This window comes from Cyprinodon variegatus, unplaced genomic scaffold (genome assembly GCF_000732505.1).
Source record: "Cyprinodon variegatus isolate N-32 unplaced genomic scaffold, C_variegatus-1.0 Scaffold6, whole genome shotgun sequence".
NCBI classification, from domain to species: domain Eukaryota; kingdom Metazoa; phylum Chordata; class Actinopteri; order Cyprinodontiformes; family Cyprinodontidae; genus Cyprinodon; species Cyprinodon variegatus.
The window spans coordinates 2,071,798-2,092,398 of NW_015150459.1; the positions used below are offsets into that span (position 1 = coordinate 2,071,798).

Consider the following 20,601-nt stretch of genomic DNA (forward strand, 5'->3'; position numbering starts at 1 on the left):
GAAGAATGGCCAGAAACTTCACTCCTTGTAAGGCAAGACCATTTTATATGTATAGCACAATCAAAAGTGCTTTACATGTATTAGATAGTAAAATAGAAGAGACATAAAAAAAAACAGATAAAGTCAAAAACATTGTTAAAACCCATAAAATAATTGGATCACAAAAAAAGCAGAATAAAAGTAAGGAAAAAAAAGGTGGTCAACAGACAATCAGGACGACTTCTAGCTGTAATTTCAGCAAAACCTCTATGAAATGTTCTATTACCTATTTACCTATTTTAAAAAGTGCACAAAATGTTCCTTCTGCTGCACAAATACACTCTGATTTGTGTTGATTTATGGCATAAAATCCCAATAAAATATTAGGTTTGTGCTAACGTGTCAAAATAATTAAGTTCAAGGTGTGAAAATTCAGCGGATTTCCAAAGTGAACACACCACAGTAAAATAACGGGGATATATGATTAGTAAAGGTCCACTGTAAAGTTGAACAAATTCATGATATGTGCACTGTGTATTTCAAAAAGAAAAATAAAGAGACTAAAAAGGGCCAATTTGGTAAAAAAGATAATTTGCAATAATATGATTGTAAAAATGTCCATAGGGTGACAACGTTTTATTTTTTTTACATATTAAGATCCCATTTCAGCATTCAGTCTATGCCTCACCATAGACATGACCTACATGCCACATGTTCCAGTTCTCAGGTATTATTAAAAGTCCTCCATACCCTCCAAGGTGGGCTGTTTAGTTTTGTAATGATTGTGTAATAACTTGAGATCAAACAATGTGAATAACTTCAGGCTTCCTGTCACTAAGACTGTCTCATGTAGTTAAACATTCACACCTGACCTCATTTAAATGAGGAAATGTGAGACATTTAACCACTTTGATGATGGGTCACACACAGTCAGTTAACTTGCAGCTGTGGGATGGGTAGAAATTGTAAATACAAAAGGTTACACAGTCTGTAACAAAGTAACAGACTTTAAGTTAAACCTTTTAAGTTATTTAGCTGTCTGCACTGAGTGTCAACATGAGAGAATAGAGTGTGAACCATTGCAACTGAAGATTGTGGTTTACGCTGTTACAACAGTCCGTTTTGAAGTGTTTCCACAACCAGATTTAAATGCAGTTGTGAATCTGAAGGTTACCGTAATTCTCACTCACACAAAGATAATGGTGACAAGAGCCCCCAGGGCCTGTTATGCTATGTTCAGACCGCACGCGCTACAGGCAGCAGAAGCAGCTAGTTTACATGCAAAGTCAATGGTTGATGTGCATCAAGGCGCAGCAAAAGTTCTTGCAGCGCGTTTTGAGCAGCACCTCAGTAGCTTTTGAGCATCTGACGAGCGCAGTAGCTGCTGGAGTTGGAAAATTGAACTTCTGCTGCTCGAGGCGCCACATCAACCAATCAGAGAAGCTGATCTGGGAGGTGGCAGGGAGACAGACACAGGGCTGCTGATGCAGACCGCTATGATCACTCCCCACAGTTTATTAACGCCTAAATTAACTTGAAATGTTGAAACATGCCGGATACATATGTTCACTTTTTTTACTCTGGTGCCTGAGGTTTGGATTACATATGTGAAAAATGCATTCCAGCCGCTGCAAACAATAGAGGAAAACCGTTAATCAGGCGACCCGGCCAGAGGCTGCCATTGAACGGGATTTCCAGACACAGATCACCACCATACAGCCGCTCAGTGTACGGGGATGAGAGCGGCTCAGACAGCGAAATAATATTTGAAGGCAGGATCATAATCTTGATGAACTGACTGCACAGATGCAATTTTCCCCCCTAAAAACATTTTAAAAACGACTTTTTACCCACTTATAACAGCAAATATAGCAGACCTGCTCTCGCCCTCTGAACACAGGAGCAGCATAAGCATGAGTCACATCTGGACACACTTTACTGGACATCTGATCTTAATGTGCACAAGCATCAAAAATTAAGCAGCAGAAGCTTTTTTGCTGCTTCCAGTACTTGTGGTCTGAAAGTAGCATTTGCCTAGGCTAAGGGCCTTTAATGTAAAATGTGTGCATGGGATGTATGGGATAGATTATTAATTTAAAAATCACCATTATGATTTTTCTCTGTGGTTTTCATTTTCTTTTTGTATGTTAGTTTAAACTTTCTCCTGATCCTGTTTTGTGATCTTCTCAGAGCTCATTAAGTGCTTGGAGTTTTCCTTATAAGTCCACCTGTATCATGTCCATCATTCTCACTGACATACCTCTTTAGTTATCTTCATCCCAAGCTGGATTAATCTGCTGTGTTTATGCAAAGCCTCTTCATATCCATGCCAGCCTGGTTTACCTTATGCTAAACTTGACATGTTTTGTGTTTTATTAATTAGATGTAGACTCATAGTGCTGCTTCTGCCTGCCTGCATTTGGATCCATTATAAATGTCAAAAAGGATGGTATGATTTAACAAATGCTTAGTTAGATTTACATCATTCCGTAAAAATTCAAAAAATATCCACTGGACTTGGTTTCTAAGATTTGAAGACGTTTCGCCACCTCTCCAGGAAGCTTTCTCAATTCAAATGTCTGGATCCGCAGTGAGTTTGAGTCTTATATAGACAAAGCCTTGTATCGCTTGGAAACATGCAAATGGTAACCGATGAATGGGTCTTTTGGTTTCAGCGTTAGCCTGTAATATCTGAAACCTGTCTATGATTCTGAGGGTCGGTCGTTAAAGGCGGGGGATTGCCGTTAAGGGGGGGCGATTGTCTCCTGTAATACCTGAAACCTGTTTATGATTGTTTCTGTTGGTTATTTCTTATTGGGGAATTTCTATTGCCACTCTTAAAAAAAAGTATAGACATAGGTACATATAACTTAGATAATCCAGAGAGCTACTACCTACAGTGCAGAAAAGTAATATCTAAATAAGTAATTTTTTGTTAAAATAAGTGCATTTTTTCTTGAATTGAGGAGGAAAGTGAGACATTTAAAATGAGAAAAAAAATGCATTGTTTTATTTCAAGTGCATATTATCTAGCTCTGATTTTAAAAGCATAAATATTAATTTCATTAGCAAACCATCTCATTTACCTACTCAAATTAACGGTAAATACACTTAATTTAAGAAAGTTTGACTTAATTCTAGATTGTTTCACCAGTGTAAACCTGGCAGCAATGATAGTAACAGCCTAATTAAATGTAAAACATTTTAAACTATGTTGATATGTATCATAAGGCTGAGCAATTCAACCAGTCCGATGCAAAGTAATAGTTACAATGTCTTTATCTGCATAAAATATTTTTTTTTCCGGTTTATTTCAAAGATTTAAGCTGCTAACACCTTTCTGGGTTTGGGGTCTGAAAGGTTCAGTTGAATTTTTTCCTTCTTCTACAGAGCCATGTTGATCTTAACAGCTCTGCAGATCATGTTATTGGGTCAGATCTCTGAGATGTAGAAGGGTACGTTTTTACCTTTTTTCTTTTTACTAGGTAGAGATTCCTGCTTGCCTGGACTGGAGCATGCAGATCTGGAACTTGAGCAGATCTCTTTACCACTTTCTGTAATGTTGCCTTAAAAGCCCTGCAATCTCTTGCTTACTTTCAATGTTAATTAGGGTTGAATGATTGACTTTGTTAATTTGCCCTGTTAAAAGACACACCTAGCTATTAGAAACATAAAAAAAAAAAAAAAAAAAAAACAGTCAGTCAAGTCTTGGACATTAAAGTATGATCAAATTTTATTAAAAACAAACTAAGAAAGAGGTTATTAGCTGCACGATGATTTGGAATCTCATCCTAGTCCGGGGGAATTCCATAGTGTATAGATCTCACTTCCTAATTTTCTTTTTAAAAGTATTTCTCTGTCAAAATCATGACAGATACATCACTGTGTATTTGCTTTCTAATTATTTTTTCATCTGTTTTATCTAGAACTATAGAAATATAATATATATTTCTTTCTGTTTATGAATTGTGTGAAATATAGTATGTAAATAAACTGTTTTAGTGACATATTCACAGTATTACAGCAGTCTGGTTTAGCATAATCACATATTTGTGCTTCAAAATAAAGCTAATCTCAAAATATCCTATGAGTTTATTTTTCACATGTGCAGTGAAAAATAAACTATTCTGCAGAGGAAAGTGTCCAAACATTTCCACTAAATTGATCAATATCAAGTTCTAATTCTGGTATAAAGTACAACAAATTGTAAGATCAATTCAAAATTTACTTCCGTTTTTCACAAATTAAATTATCCCAAATGATTTGTTTCCCTTTAAATCCAACAGTGGATTCTTTCCATCATTCTTCCTGCTCCACAGGTTTGATCTTGATGTGGATACCATTGAGTGAGCGGAGAACCAATCTTGGAATAATCTTGGGTTCATATTCGGGGTCCTTTATCAGCTGATACCGCTTTAACGTCATGGCCGTCACCACCTTCATTTCATTCATAGCAAAATTCTGGCCGATGCAGTTTCTGAAGGAACACAACATAAAAAAAGAGTAAAATAATATGATTAGTTTAATAAATTTAGAGGAAATCAACCTGCTCATGTAAACCAGGAAGGTCACAGATCAAAACAACCTTTATCAGATCAAGAATCTGATCATTCACTTCACCTTTCCCCTGCTTTACTCTAGCCCATAACAACAAAACTTTTATTTTACCTATAAAACTAGGTGTGGGCGCTACATTACACATTCACAAACTGTAGACTGATATCTGAAAAGAGCTGACAAAGAGAATGCTTGTTAACTGAGATCTTTCAAACAAATTGTGGGTGTTTCCAAACCTTGGTCCAGCGGAGAAAGGGACAAATGCATGAGGCGACCGCTTGGAAACATTTTCTGGGAGGAAACGCAGCGGGTCAAAGACCTATAAGGTTAAAAAAGAAACAAAATCAGAGGTTACTGCAGGCATAAGGAAGAAGAGTTATAAGTACTGGGCCATAACAGAAATTTTAAATTAATTTAAACCATATTTTTGGTGCACAAAACAACAGAGTACATTATTACTTAAAAAGATGAAGTCATGCAAAAAAAAACATTGCTTACATTTCAGTACTGAAAACAAAAGCTTACATAACTACTTTTGGTAGCAATACATTGAAGTATTATATTTTTTGTATTTTAGAATGGCTTCGCCAACTTTTTCTCTTACCATGGGAGAACTTTGTCCAAACCTAATCTGTTAGTTGGCTTCTAATTTAACTCTAGAATATGTTTTTATACAGAGGAGTTCAGGCTCCAGTCCATAAATGCAGGGATCTATGGAACAATCCCACACCAACATTCCCCCACCGTGCTTTACTGCTTTTGTGCAATGTTTGCACTGATAAGGTGTGTTGAATTCTCTCATAACAACCTTCTGCACATATTGGAAGAAAAAGAAACATCTTAACTTTGTCTCAATTGTCCATTGTCAAAAAAAAAAGACCTTAATTGTGCTAACATTTTCCTATGTGTGTTTTCACTATTCACTCCCTGAGGGAGCATTATGACTAATCAGGCCTTTGGATCAAAACTGGCCTCCTACACCAATATATATGTTGTTTGATTTAGCGGAGCCTCCTCATGTCATACTATGTGTAGTGTATGATGTATTTAGCAGATAATTAGGTAGAGATAGTAAATGCATGCTTGGATGGAACCAAATATCAATGGCAGCTAATATCATTAGATGCCATTTTGATAGGCAACTAAAGCTGCCTGTTTAAAGGCCACTGGTAAAATATTTCCTTTAACAGAGGTGTTCATCCATGAAATAAGTGTTTCACTAGTAGCACCTGTGTTGCTACAAGAGAAGAAAAAACTAACTAAACTAGTTTTTTAATATTGAATTTAAGATCAGATTTCTTTTGTTACACCATGAAACATAAAACCGTATGCTTCAGGGGGAAGTTTGGAAGCTGAATAACCAGTTCACTGTAGTTTTTCATACAACTATGCATCAGCTATCAACTGACTGTACAGTCAGATATTAGAATCTGCCTAATACAGTTTGAGTGGCTGTTATTATTCTCTTATCAAAGGATAAAAACATATATTTGACTTTTTTCTATTGATGAAATGTATCAAACCATGAATTTCTAGTACTACTGGATCAAAACTGTAGAAAATAGTCATGAAATAAAAAATGGTGTACAAAGTATAGTTTTGATCCAGTAATTATCTAGGTTTTTCCACTTCCAAATCTAGATATGGTCATAATAAACTTACATTAGGATTTTCCCAGACTGTTGCATTTCTGTGAGTTGCAAACACACTCACTCCAATGTGAGAGCCTTTAAAATGGAGGAGAAGAATAATCAGTTAGGACAGTCAATAAAACGTGTACATGGGAGTGGAGGCCATGCAGAGGTCGTCGGTTCAGCTGAAACACAACAGGACAGATTTTCCCCACTGTGTGCCTTTTTATTTTCTATCTTTTTATTTCCCCCCTTCTACAAACCTGCTTTAAAGTAAACCCCTAATACATCAGTGCAAAGCTGCAGGCAATGAGTTAACAACCCTGTTTGGATCAGTTTATGGATGTGAACATTGCCCCATAGTTCTTTATAGAAATCTGTATGAAACAACGCACAGAATGTCTGAAATGTAAAAAAATCTTTAAAAAAGTTTTCTTTGAACTAAACTTCACAGAAACAGAGAATATGCAGCGCTGTAACATGCAAGAAATAAATGTTCATATAATAACTTTCGTTATATAACTTGTTAATGTGTGCAGCTTTATGTTAAGCTTATTTTGTAAAAGAAAAACTGGCTGCAGGGGTCAGAAAGTTAATACTTGATGAAAGCATAATGCATCATGTATGCAGCAAGTCACTGACCTGCTGGCAACGTTCTTCCGTCAAAGAAGGTAATGGGTTTGGTGACCTCCCTGGATATTCCTGGCACCGGAGGATAAAGGCGAAGGGATTCTTTGATGCACATTGTTGTGTATGGTATTTTGGAGAGATCTTCCCTAAATATGAGACAGAGACTTATTTTAATCACAGAAACCTAATAAACAGCAAATAGTTGGTATATAACCAATAATCTGGCATGGTAGAAGCCTAATTTCATAAGGGACATTTTTCTGGAGTGTGCATACCATTCCATGGTGTCTTTGCCTTGCAAAGCCTGACAAACCTCCTCCCTGCAGAGCTTCTGGTGCTCTGGGTGGCAGGCCAGGCAGTAGAGGATGAAGGAAAGTCCGCTGGCTGTGGTGTCGTGCCCCTCAAACATGAAGGTGTCCACCTCTGCTCGTAAATCTTCATCAGACAGGCCCTGCTGCTTTTCATCCTAATGTTGGAATAATGGGGGGAAAAAAGCTTGTTTTCTGCTTATCCTTTATATCAAGCCATTAACCCGAGCATTATAATAGAGATGAAAGATACTACATCGAAAATAACCTTTTTACTGTTATATCAAACATCTAATTTTGTCATGATCTTGGCGCTGATGACTGTCCTGATTACTAATTTCCTTCACCTGTCTAGCTCCGCCCAGTTTCTCATTACCGTTCATCTAATCCACCTGCTTTAGCCTCCATTTAACCATCCTTCAACGATCATCAGTGCCAGATTATTTTAGCCTTTGGTGAGAGTACTCTAGCATACCTGAGTGTTACTGATTGCCTGATCCTGGCCCGTTCTGCCTATGGACCTGTAAGCCCGCCTGTTCCCGTTCTGATTTGCCTGACCTGTCTTCAGACTCCTGCCAGATTCTGCCTGTTTACTGATCCTGGAACTGATTCCTGACACTGTCCTGAATTTCCCTTCGGTACCTCTTCGAATCTCTGATTTTCTGGCCTGGACTTCTGAGCACGTCCTCCATATTAGCTTTGGCTTTGACCTCTGGATTATGCTGCCTTCCTTCTTCTGCTCTGTTCTGATCTCCTGTCTCTTCTACAACCTATGGGACTTCAGCACGTGGAACTTTCTGGGCGAAGCCCACCGCATCTTGTTGGAAGCCGACCGACTAGAACCAACCTCGTTCTCTGGACACGGACTCAACTATAAGACGAGGTTAGTGACTCTCACGTTCATCCTCCGCCAGATTAAAGTGGTCACTAACCTGTGTTCTCTCTCTGCAGACGCCCTCGTTGTTCACTGCAGATCGCCTTTCAAAATAAACGTTTTTGAGAAATCTAACTATATGTCTTCCTCGAAAACTGGTTCCTCTGTTTTGACCCTTGACTAATTTTTTAATAACTGTGACACAAAACACGCTTTTAAAACCACACCTGAAGGTTAATCGCACCAGTTGTGCCATTTGTTTTGTTTTATGACTCTGTGGTAAAAGCTCTCCAGTCTATGGGGTCATTGTCCCCATATCTCCTTTATACCACTGAGCTTCAGCTGGCAGAAAGCAATCTCGTTAATCTGAAAGATATCTTTATGGTAGGAGTAGTTAAAAGACACTAGAAATGTTGCAAAGGGAACTTTTGTACAGAAATGACTATTATTTTTCCACCAGATTTTTTATTTTTTTTTGCATTGGGAGACAAATAAGTAGCTGAAAGCTGCTTTAGCAGAGGACATTACTGTGCTGGACGGGGTTAGTTAGTAAATTCTGGCTGCTTTAAACACTGTGACCTGGTGTTACCTAATATCTGATCTGTTATCAGCTTTACGTAACTCTTTTTTCATTGTTATTTGTTTATACAGTGTGGGCCACATTGATTGGCATCCTGGTAGTAAAATGTAGAAAGTGAATTTATCCTTATTTTTTTTGCAAAGGCATAATTTTAATGAAAAGGAATCCAGCATTCTTTACATTATATATTTAGATTCTCTTCTCTTCTCCCCATTTTTGCCTATATTTCTTGCAGCATTAGTAGGTATACTCAGATACTGGTGAACCATTTCTGTGGTCATTTGGTCACATGATTTGAATCACTGTCCAATGAACAGACCCAATGCCCTTCCATTTTTAGCTTAGTGGTAAAGGTCAGCAGTTTTTATTTAAATACTCCTAGACTTCAAACAGTACTTTAAATATATTCACCTGAGAGACCGACAGCATCACAGATCCCTCATGTAGCTTAAACACAGTATTACATGCTTGAAATGTAGATAGTATATAATGGTTGTTTCAATAATAAGTGTCTGAGATTTTTTTCTAACTTCTATTATAATGTTCTGGGGGTGAAAGCAAGATGGTTTCCGATCAGGCAAAGGGGATCAGGAACCATCTTATGACACAAACTGAGGATATCAGAACTAATTTATTGCTTGTTGGAAGTCAGTGGACGCCCTGATCAATTTGAAGATTATGGTATTACAGTAATAAAAATAAAGGTCAGTTTGGCTTCATAATAAAAAATTACTATAGGTATTGTATTATTCCATGACCCTTCCGTAAAAATTAAAAAAATATCCACTGGACTTGGTTTCCAAGATTTGAAGACGTTTCGCCACCTCTCCAGGAAGCTTTCTCAATTTTTACGGAATGACTATGACCTGGATGACTGAGAACCTTCATCAGCATATTATTCCATAAGTTTTGGTTTTCCGTTTATTATATAAGTGCACTATATAAAAGTATGCAAGATAAAAAAATAGATTTATCCTTTTTTGTATTTTTCTGTGAGAGATTTAACAACTACAAGGATTCTAACATTTTTCAATTTTGAAAAAAATATATTTGTTTTACATCTTTACCGCTGAGTGCCTTTCAAATGTGGAGGGTTTTTTATGCATCTCAAATCCTATTTTATATCTCTCTGAGAAGTTTGTAAAATATTAACATTACCACAATAACATCACTCATCATTTAGGTTCCTAGAAGGTCAGAGTGACGGAAATAAATAGTAAAATGCTTTAGATTTTAATATGAAACCATTTCTTTTCTGGGAACCAAAACTGAGCATAAGGTGATTTAGTACGGGACAGTTTTGATGTGGGACTTTTTTCCAAGAGATTAAATAGTTTAAGGTCTTTTACTAGAATGGCCAATAGATTTGCCCTAACTTGATGCCTGCGGTATTGATTTATGTAGTTTTTATTCATATCTTTGAACACCTTATAACTGAAGTGGAGAGTTTGCCAGCCCTCAGAAAGCTTAACAGCCAACAATTAAAAGCTAGACTTGTTTCTCTTTTTCAAATAAAAAAAAAAGTGAGATAATGTCACATACTCGTGCAAAGAGAAGAATGTCCAGAAAGTCCAAGTATCTCTTGGTCTGTATGCGGCTGAGCTCCGTCTCTGCCTTTAATACTTCTTTTCTCTTTTTGATAACCTCGTCTGGAAAAGAAAAAAGATGTTTTTTAGTCTATAAATTGGCAAATTATACAAAAAAAGATGGCAGTTATTTGTTTTAAACTAAACCAAGTTAGATCCTACTTGTATGACTGTGAGCCACCTTGCGTGCTCTTCTGTATCTAAAACCATGTGGGCTGAGGCGGAAAATGAGGTCACTGTGGTATGGAAACGTCCTCAAACGGAGGTTAATAAGATTGCTGAGTTCATACACTGCTTTGATGTAGGCATTTGTTCCCCTGACACACAAAAGCAGGATCAGGTGAAAGGTGAAATCTGCTTTGGACTGAAACAGCTGGACTGAACTGAAGCTGATGTTTTGAACTTTAAGTAGACTTACCCTTCTGTTTGACAGTTACTGTTGGAGCTAAAGGCACACTTCAGGATGCTGTCAAGTGTCATAAGGCTGACATGCTCAAACAATTCAAAGGTCTCATTGGTGTTTGCATACTTTTCCCATTTGTCCTGGAAAAAAAAAGACAAAGTATGTCAGTTTTCCCAAAATGCAAAGGGAAAACTTTGATACAAGCATAGATTTGAACAGTCGAGGCTTAAAACTGCAGCTCCAGTGTGAAGTTTAACTCATCATCAGCTTTCCATACTGATTTGGAGCTTTAGTTGATTTATTTATTTGTCCTTTTTCAAAAGTCTAATGATGACAAACCCTTAAGAAATTTTAAGGAATAATGTAGGTTTACTATTGTAAAACTGTTCAGCTTTTTTTCTAATCCATAAACATAAATACAGACTCAAACACAGGGGCGAATCTACAGGGGGGGCAAGGGGGAACTGCCCCCTGCTGTGGAGCCATGTCCCCCCAGCTGCCCCTTACAAACTTTAAATTAAACCTTTTAAAGACATATACTATATACTGTAATATATATTTTATGTTATACACAATATAAAGTCATTTGTTTCTGACAAAATGAAATAAAATTGACAAGAAAATTTTTGAGGTGTTTATGTTTTGTTGATTCCATTTACATATTAGAGATCTCTAACATCTTTAATGAAAGCTCCAGCTTTACCACTCTGCTAAGACATTCTGTGTCTCCTTTGCCCCCACCCCGGTGACATTTGCTAGCTCCACCTCCGCACAAACATATTGACATCCACCAAAAATGATTTTTTTTAGGGATGCACGATATAATCGGCCCCCTATCGGTATCGGCCTGTATCGGCCTTAAAACTGAATATCGGACATCGGCCACCCCACCGATAATTAACCCGATATTTGATCAGCTTCTGAGTTTCTAAAGTCTAAAAAAAAAATATATATATACTACTTCTTCTTCTTTCTCAAAAACTTCTTTTTTACAGATTTAAAAACTTCTAAAGACGAGGGAAAAAATATTGATACATTAAAATATCACAATATCTTCATATGCTGATATATTGCCATTTAAAAACACCATATCAATCTCTTTTACTAATGAAATATTGCTATATGTCATCGTTATGCTACGAAATCCCCCGAAAATTCACAAAATTTTGCCATATTTTTATATGTTGATATATTGACGCGGTATCTATCTATTTTACTAACAAAATCTCACAAGAATTTGCAAAATATCACGAGAGTTTGTAACAGAACGATGAAATTTCACGAGATTTTGAAAGTAAAATAGATCGATACCGCGTTTTTAAAAATCAATTTGATATCAGCATATGAAAATATATTTGAGTATATTATTTTTCAAAGTGTCAGAAACGGATAACAAAACTGCTATTTTCAATGACTACTTATTTTTGTCCAGCTTTAACATCGGTATCGATATCGGTTATCGGCTACATGAGTTTTAAAATATCGGCATATCGGATATCGGCCAAAATCCCAATATCGTGCATCCCTATTTTTTTTATTTATTATTTGTTAGTTAAAGTGAACATATTTTGCCACCATCAGAAATAGTCAACATTCACTCTAAACATTTGACCATAAATCAATCTAAATTGTTCGATTCCTAGCACAGTCCTTCGGTTTTCCACAGCATTAAGTTAAAGATTAGTAAAGGTCATTCGAGATGCTTAACGTTGGTTTGCAAAATCCTCACCCAAAACCAGCTTTGTCGTGTATTTGCAATCATTGACTAATTAGAACACAAAATTGTCTCCGTTTCAACCATCTGACTTAAACTGTCTCCCTGAAAGAAGAAGCAGAGAGAATATTGATTCAGATGCTCAAGAATAATCCAGAAACCATCTTCCAAAGAGATGTGGAGCACTCTGGGATGCCAGCCTTCTTATTCACAGAAAATAAAGTTGAACCTTACAGAAGAGCAAAAAGGATGCTGAACATGGCACAAAAATGTACTTTTGAAGAAAAATGTTAATGGTCAGAAGGAAGAAAGGTTGATAGGGTTGACCAGGAAAAAAAAAAAGAAAGAAAAACTCCAAATCAGGAGCACCTTGGCTGAAATGTATACATAAAAATTGGATAATAATATCAAATACTTCAAATCTTGTTTTAGTTTGGATAGGGAGGTGAATATCAGTTCATTAGTGTGTCTAAAGTGCAATTTAGCAGATTTCAGTGATTTCTTAATTCCAGGTTTTTAATCTAATTTTAATCATTATCTAGTGCAAAACTTGGAAATCTGTCAAAAACTGGAACTTCTGTTTTTTTTTTTCTTAGATATTTTGCTTTGCTTTGTTTTTTTACTCTGCTTGCCATAGGTGTGATTGGACTTAATCCTAATTTAATTTGCTGACATATCATATCATGTATTTAATTATTTTGTTGTCCTGTCAATCTGCCTAAGGATATGGATGGAAATGCACCAAATGGTTTAATCTGTGTTTAATATAGTTTAATATAGAACAAATGCATCAGAATAATTCATGTTAGAAGCTTATGAACATGTTTAGGTAATTTCTCCACAACTTTGTAGGCGACATTTAGTTATTGCCCTACAAAATATATAATAAAAAGTTTACACATTCCTATGGAAATGTAAAGCTTCTGTAATGTACACAAATTACAGAGGGTTAAATCTTATGAAACCTTTTTCCATCTTTAGTTCAAAAAACATCCTGCATTATTCTACAGACAAACAAATGAATCCAGTAGAGAAATATGGAACAACCTGGTTGCATTGGTTTGAACACTGTTAAGTAAAAGATTTTTACAAAAACTTCTTATTTAATTCCAGCAAAGAGTGTCTTTAATAACATAATTTGCAAGATGTATGCTAATCCTTCAACTAATGTTGAAGGATTACTTTTCAAAATTTTGCAGTGTTAAAGTCACACTTTGAGAGTGCATTTGGTCCCACACTAATTCCCAGTGGGACCAAATGCACTCTTAAAATGTTACTTTAACACTGCATCATTTACTGTGATGGAACTTAGGGATTTTGCATGAATAAAATAGTGAATCAATAAGTTTTACACACATAAATACATACTGCCAAGTCAGAATGTGGTATGCTTATAGACTCTATATAATAAATAATGAAAATGAATCAAAAGGCAGTTTAACTAAGTGTTGTTTTCAGCGCGTGCAAATTTATGAAAATAGATTTTTTAAAACTGTTTATTAAATTAACTATTTTTTTCCTTTTGACTTGTTTCACTCATTATTATACAATTTCCTGGGGTTTTCAACATGATAAATGATATATACAGACGGTTTGTATAGTTTAAAGCATGCATGAAAAAAATTGCATTCAAAATAAATGTAAACTTTTGAATCATAATCAGGATTTTTTAGTAGTTGTAACTTTGTACTATTAGGGTTGGGCATTGCCTCATTTACAACAGGCTTAATTAGCCTACTATATTAATAAATGACATACCAGCATTGTTTGAGCAGACTCTGACATCAGGTTCACGTATGGTTTTAAAACATCGTAATGGAAAGCTGGTGTCAGGAGCCGTCTGTGGCGAAACCATTTCTGACCATTTGACACCAGCAAGCCGTTTCCTAGAGAAAAAGAGAGACAGGATTATTAATCCTGCACTGAGACAAAACTAGCAAGTATGAGAAAGTAAAGAGCTCTCACCAATCCAAGACTCAATGAACCTATACGCAAAATCATCCTTTGGCTCTATTAGGAAAAGTAACAAAGCTTAGTTAGATCCAGCTTTACATGGTTACAGCACTGTAAAAATAGAGAAATATCCTCCCACCTGTTGATGACAGTACAGTTTTAACATAATCTGGGTGATGGATGTTGAGAAGACAAACACTTGGACCAAACCACAGAGGGAAAGCATAGGGATATTGCTCTGCCCACTTTAATGCCCGGAACAGGTCAGTACCATCTTGTTTAAACTGAAGGACAAATAAAAACTCAATTTGCATGAGAAAAATAAACAAACATGCATGCAACGATATACTGAACAAGTTGACATGTTTATGAACATGGGTTCTCTTTTTACATTAATTGGAACAGCAATATGAGATCAAATATTTGAAATATGTATTTGTTTTTTTTTTACATATTTACTCATTACTAGTCAAAAAATAAAAATAAAAATCACACTCACAGCAAATGTTAATGAAGGAAGCCTTGGTTATTCTTAATTACTTTACAGCAAACACTTCATCTTCAATCTTCTGATCTTTATCCTACTTTTCTCACAATTTGAGGATAATTTGATATATGTAAAGAATGTGTAACAATGGAATAGCTTTAAAAAAATCCTACATGTTCTTATTCTACTATAATTATTGTTGTTATTACTAGTAGGTGTAATCGTTACTCATCCTGTTTTCATTCCATTATTTAAATTCATATTTATGATAAAGGTTTTAATCAAACTCTAATCTTTCTGCATCTCTCCCTGCATAAGTTCGTTTGTTTGCGTGCTCTGCATTACACAATAAATCGAATATAAAGGGTAGTACTGCAAAAAGTAAAAACAATAATGCTCCAAATAAACTTTGATACTTTGATTCATAATAACATGTTACATAAGGATGCAGCTGCTGCCTCTATGGGCGCCTTAAGGTTACCTCTAAAACATTTCCAAACAGAAAGTGAGCCGGAGGTCCTGGAAAGGCTTCGAAGCTCCGAAGAATAGCTTTCCTTTCCAGGACGATGTTGGTCAGTTTATACACGGCGGCGACGAGACACAGAACAGCGATGAAGTAATGTATGTGAGGCCAAGCCGCCTGGTATTTGAGGAAAGCCTCCGTCAGCTCCATGCTGAAGATGATGTCCTTGTTGAGTAGCAGGGAGATGAGCGGCGCAGGTCTGCAGACTGAGCGCCTGAGGCGGAGGGAGGCGCTCAGTCTGCATGTCAGGGCGGGTTCTGCGCTTCACGGATATTTAAAGAGACTTCAGCCCTAAAATACCTTTTTCCGATTATTAATGTGGAGAACACATTCCTCAAAATTTAACCGCATTACTTAAAATATTTAAATTCAGTCCCGCCTGTGTAGATTTAACAAAACAGTTAATTGCTTTATGGAAACTCCTTCTACATAAAAAAAAAAAAACAACGACTGGTTTACTTTACTAAAAAGAAAAAAAAAAGAACTTGCTAAATTGATTTATTATACAGAAAATGGAGCCTAGGCAGAAGTTCAACTGAAGTAACTCGTTGCTTTACTACATCCAAGTTCATCTTAAAAAGCCTCCAATATGCACCTCTCTGCTCCTGTGCACAGGTGGCGGATCCGCTGTGACTTCATTCAGATGACACCGTTTCAACCCACCTCCACCTTCATAGCTAAAGCTTCATCAGAGTGTCATTCCTCCCGGACTCTTACTGTGTTCCCTGTCTCATCTCAGCCAGTCCAGCAGAAGACCGCCATGTTGAGCCTGGTTCTGCCAGAGGTTTCTTCCCAACAGGGAGTTTTTCCTCTCCACTGTCGCCTCATGCTTGCTCATCATGGACAGGTTCTCTCAACCTGTGTTATCTAACTGGACTTCCATCTTCCAGGTCCCTGAGTGAAGCTCTAGTATCAGCTCACACAGCCCACTGGATCTCCACATAAAGCTCAGCATACCGTCTCAATAACCAGCAGTCTACAGACTGACCAACTTCATCTATCACCACTCCACCACCAGTTTCAGGCCTGGGGGGAAACAGCCCTATTCTTTGCTGCTGTTCATGCATATATATCAAAATTAAGCGCTATGCTTCCTGCCGAGGTCTGTGACTAAAGTAATTGTATCAATAAATTTCTCCTAATTGTCTTTTCTCTTCATGTGAGTTTTTCAGATTGAAAAAGGATATTACCCCATTATGTGTTTTGCATGACTGTATATTAAAAAAATAAAAACGCACAAAATATTTTCTTATAAAATCTGAATATTCATCAATTTAACAGGAACAGGATTTCTAATCAACAGCAAAGTTATTTTAGGGCATTTTTAGGGCTGCATAATCATGGAGACTAAGCAGACACTAATAAGGAGGGTAAACCATAAAAAAAATATTCTTATAAAGATTCTCATATTTTGTAGAAAAGTCACGCTGATTCTAAAGTTTAGAGAATCAGAGGTTAAGACAGCAGTTTAGATTCACACGTAAGATACAACTGTCACATTTCTTGTTTTAATGAAGCCCCTTATTAACTGCAGGGAATAGAGGGGACTACTGTTCTGTGTCATTTCGGTTTGAAATCAAAACCCTAAAGTTTGCAGGAAGAGTGGGGAGAAACTACAAAGAAGTAATTACAATTCAGAGCGAAATTAGAACAGTCTGATGATGATTTATAAAGAATTTTTTAAAACAGGTTCTAAGTCAGTGGAAATGTCTACCAGGATTTATTTAGAGCATTTTAAACGAGTTATCAGTTTTAGGAATGAATAAGATAAGCTAAGATGTTACATGCAGAGAAAACACATTCAAAACTGCAATGAAGAAGACTGCCTGTGTCCAAGGAGTGCGGTGTTGTCATGGTTTGTGTCAGACTCTTATTTGCACATGGACTGCTCTCAAATTGTGTTTATTGTTGCATTAATTGTACCCCAGTCGGTCTCGGCAGAGGGCAGCTCACACTGAGCCTGGTTCTGCTGGAGGTTTCTTCCTGTTAAAACAAAGTTTTTCCTCTCCACTGTCGCTACAAAAAGTGAGGGATTGCATTTGAGTCAACAAGTTGATCCAATCAACTGGTTATCCTTAGATAGAAAACTTTGAATCAATTTGACTGGATGGATGATCTGGTGAACTGTAAAGTGCCTTGAGATGACATGTGTTGTGAATTGGCACTATATAAATAAACTAAAGTGAATTGAATACCTATTGTGTCTTTGGGATCTTCCAGATCCAACATTTTTGCTGCTATCACCAGGATTCTCAGAGAAAATGTAGGTCATCCATAGGCAAATATTAATCACTTTTTCAGATACAGTCTATATGTTAGAGTCACATACTTGTAAAGCAGAAGTGGGGATTTCCAAACACTATGATCAAGGTTTGTTTTCTGTAATTCCTATAAAGATTTTCCAACCAGTTACGTAAACTGCTGTTAAAAAGTTTGTATATCCCATTTTATGACTATAGAAAACAACTAAGATTTTTTTAAAAATGTTTTAGTTAGTATTTCTGGTATGTTGTTTATTATTTGTACACTGTCCACATAAATAAATGAAAATCATCTTAAATCTAAATATGGGATGGATAAATGTTAATGTAAAAACAAAGACACTAATGCTTAATGCTCTGTGTGTTCATTGTATTTATTTCCCTGGACATAAATTTACCTCAGCAGAGAATTTAGGTCCATTAAATAGTAAATGGTCTGTACTTATATAGCTCTTTTTCAAGTCAGGAGATTTGACCAAAGCACTTTACACTACATTCAGTCATTCACCCATTTACGTGCACAATCACAGACTGAGGGTGGCAAGCTACATTGCAGCCACAGCTGCCCTGGGGCACGCTGACAGAAGCAAGGCTGCCGGACCCTCTGACCACCATCATTAGACAATGCAGGTGAAGGGTCTTGCCCAAGGACACAACAATACGTAAAGCTGGACAACCCTGCTTTTTTAATCTAAATTTATATTCTTTGTTGATTTATTTTATGCCAAGGAACAAAGTTTTATATAAAGGATATTTCTTTTCTTATTTATGCTTTTTTTCTACTGCTTCTGGACGATTGAATCTTACAATGGAAAAAAAAAAATCTATGATCGGGGAAAATTTCAAAAGGCAAATCATAAACAATCTAAACGTTTCTGGGTAAACCCTACTGGTGTGACTCATGTCTGTTTTCATGGCACCCATAGTGTGCAAAGGTTTCCACTGTTGGTCCATTGTTCGAGCATACCTTTAGCAATTAGTGCTAAGCAGAGGCATGGCTTGGAGTTTATCATCATATAACAACTTTTAACTGTTAACGCTCCAGTTCAGCCCAAACTTGGCTTTTACAGGGAAGTCACTGTTTATTTAAAAACAGTGACTCCCCCCCCAAGAAAAAAAAAAGTGTAATCTTCAAGTCTTAATCAAGCTTGTTTCTGATGCACATTCTGAATCTTGACACCTAGCTGATGCAGAAAGGGAAATGTAAGACAGAGAGATATAAATGTGTGGGCGAGAGCTTTCTTAAATTTCCTATGCAGTGCTGCTGGACCACTTCCTATGTGTCAGCCTCAGTTTAATTATGACAGAACCAAACTAAAAGCTTGTGATGATGCGCAGACTTTCTGAGCTATGATTTGATGGGCTGTAAGGATGATGTTACCACAGGGGGAGTCTTTCTGATTTGCTTGAATCTGCTTTCATCTTTGTAGAGACATGACTTCACTGCCTCAAAACGCCTGCATTTATATGATTTTTCTGGTTTACTGCTTTCCTCCAGGAAATGGTGAGTACCTGATAAAATCACTGTTATGTTGATGTATTTTCAAAGCAGCATTTTGAAACTAGCAGTCATCTTTATGACTAACAGAAAACTGATACTTTAGCAGCACTTGAGCTTCGTTCCTGGCTGGGATGTAGGCTTCTCATACCTTGTGATGATAATGGCATCGCTGGCTCAGACTCTTTCAAATGGTTTTACAAAAAGGATAAACGGAGCGAGGAAATCCAGCTTTTCTTTCAGAAAAAGAGTGGATTAAAACTCTATCATCCCAATCTTCCAAAAATAGAGACTATGCCAAATCGCTCGCTGATCATCAATAGGTTTGCTGACAAAGATCAGGGCTTGTATGGGTGTGAAAACTGTTTTCAAGAACTCTGCAGGAATGAACCGTCGAACTTCATCGAAGTTCAGAAAGGTTTGAGCTGTAAATTTTTGTGATTTATTCCTTTTAATCTATATTTCTGCATCTTAAACCATCCCTGTTTTCTTTTTTTTCCTTTTTGTTTTTAGAAATTGTCCATGAAATTCAAAAGACAGTTTACCTCTTTTCAGGCAGCAGTTTTAATCAGACATGCCCAGGTGAACTTTTACGTTTTAAATGGACTTTTGAAGCCAGTAGTGGAACCCAAAGGACATTAGAACAAAGATCAGAAACGGTTACTATTACCAACAGCAAGACCTTACATATCGGACCTGTCAGAAATACAAACGCTGGGAAATACACCTGCTGGGGGAGTCGCTGTGGGGAGCCAAATGAGAGACTGCTCACAATCAACTTATGTGTGATCACAGGTGAGGAACGGATATATTTCTCTAAATTCTTTCATGAACTGAAATTGTTTATCTTACTCTATTTGATTTTTGACAGTTTACAGTGATGCATATGCTTTACTTTCTTGTAATTTGACGTGTGATGTGGGCATCAATTATCTGAAAGATAATTCAAGTCTTCTGATGAGCAATCGTAGCATATCGGTGCACGTAGATCCAGCTGGGTTCTTAATCTGCAATTCAAGCCAGATCTTGGATGAGAACAATACATCTACCACTCACGACACATCATCAACATCAGGTGGGTATTGAGCTGGTTTATTGGTGCCATAAAAAGCCCTTGATAAAACAATTCTTTTTGCAATAACGACAGAAAAAAAATCTAATTTTGAATTTTAAACTTTTTAAAATAAATAATTGTTTTAAAGAAAATATAATTTTTGCACAGTTGTTTGTGCAAAAATTACCTTAAATTATGTTAGAATAACTGCAATTAAGTTTTTTTTTTAAGAAGTTGATATTTTACTTTTGTGTTTAGTAATCCAATTATTATGTCCTTCTGAAATTTGTTTCAGTTCATGTTGTTCTCTTTAGTTTTGTGTCATGTTTTTCTGTCAATTCTTATGTTTTTCATCCCTGATTAGTTTACTTGTTTTCTATTTTATGATTGGTTCCCGTCCCTGGGTTCCCCTTTGATAATTTTTATCACTTTTTCCCCTCATAATTATTTAAGCCTTTTCACTGTAATCATCCTCATCTGTATTTAAACTCACTTGCAAAATAATTCCTTGTCAATTTTTTTATTTGCATAATTCTAGCAATAACACTCCCTAATGAAGCCAT

The 20,601-nt window shown here is 36.4% G+C and overlaps 1 protein-coding gene across 1 annotated transcript; it reads right to left on the reverse strand.

Moving 5' to 3' along the window:
* Positions 1–3,740: 3,740 nt before the first annotated feature.
* On the reverse strand, positions 3,741–15,419 carry LOC107084787 (cytochrome P450 4B1). The gene is made up of 12 exons (XM_015374796.1): positions 15,184–15,419; positions 14,355–14,499; positions 14,228–14,272; positions 14,021–14,148; positions 10,564–10,688; positions 10,308–10,462; positions 10,102–10,208; positions 7,073–7,263; positions 6,810–6,943; positions 6,199–6,263; positions 4,773–4,855; positions 3,741–4,456 (listed from the first exon to the last, which is right to left on the reverse strand). Exons 1-12 carry the CDS (start codon positions 15,373–15,375, stop codon positions 4,279–4,281), a joined length of 1,548 nt encoding a protein of 515 aa, XP_015230282.1. The 5' UTR covers positions 15,376–15,419; the 3' UTR covers positions 3,741–4,278.
* Between the last annotated feature and the right edge of the window lie 5,182 nt (positions 15,420–20,601).

Bases quoted from the DNA above. Each gene is read 5' to 3' on its own strand.
- LOC107084787 (XM_015374796.1), bottom strand. From the start codon at position 15,375: ATGGAGCTGACGGAGGCTTTCCTCAAATACCAGGCGGCTTGGCCTCAC. The intron at 14,273-14,354 runs GTGGGAGGATAT...TTTTCCTAATAG, and splicing joins AACTGTACTGTCATCAACAG to AGCCAAAGGATGATTTTGCG. The intron at 4,457-4,772 runs GTTTGGAAACAC...GTGTTCCTTCAG, and splicing joins CCTTTCTCCGCTGGACCAAG to AAACTGCATCGGCCAGAATT.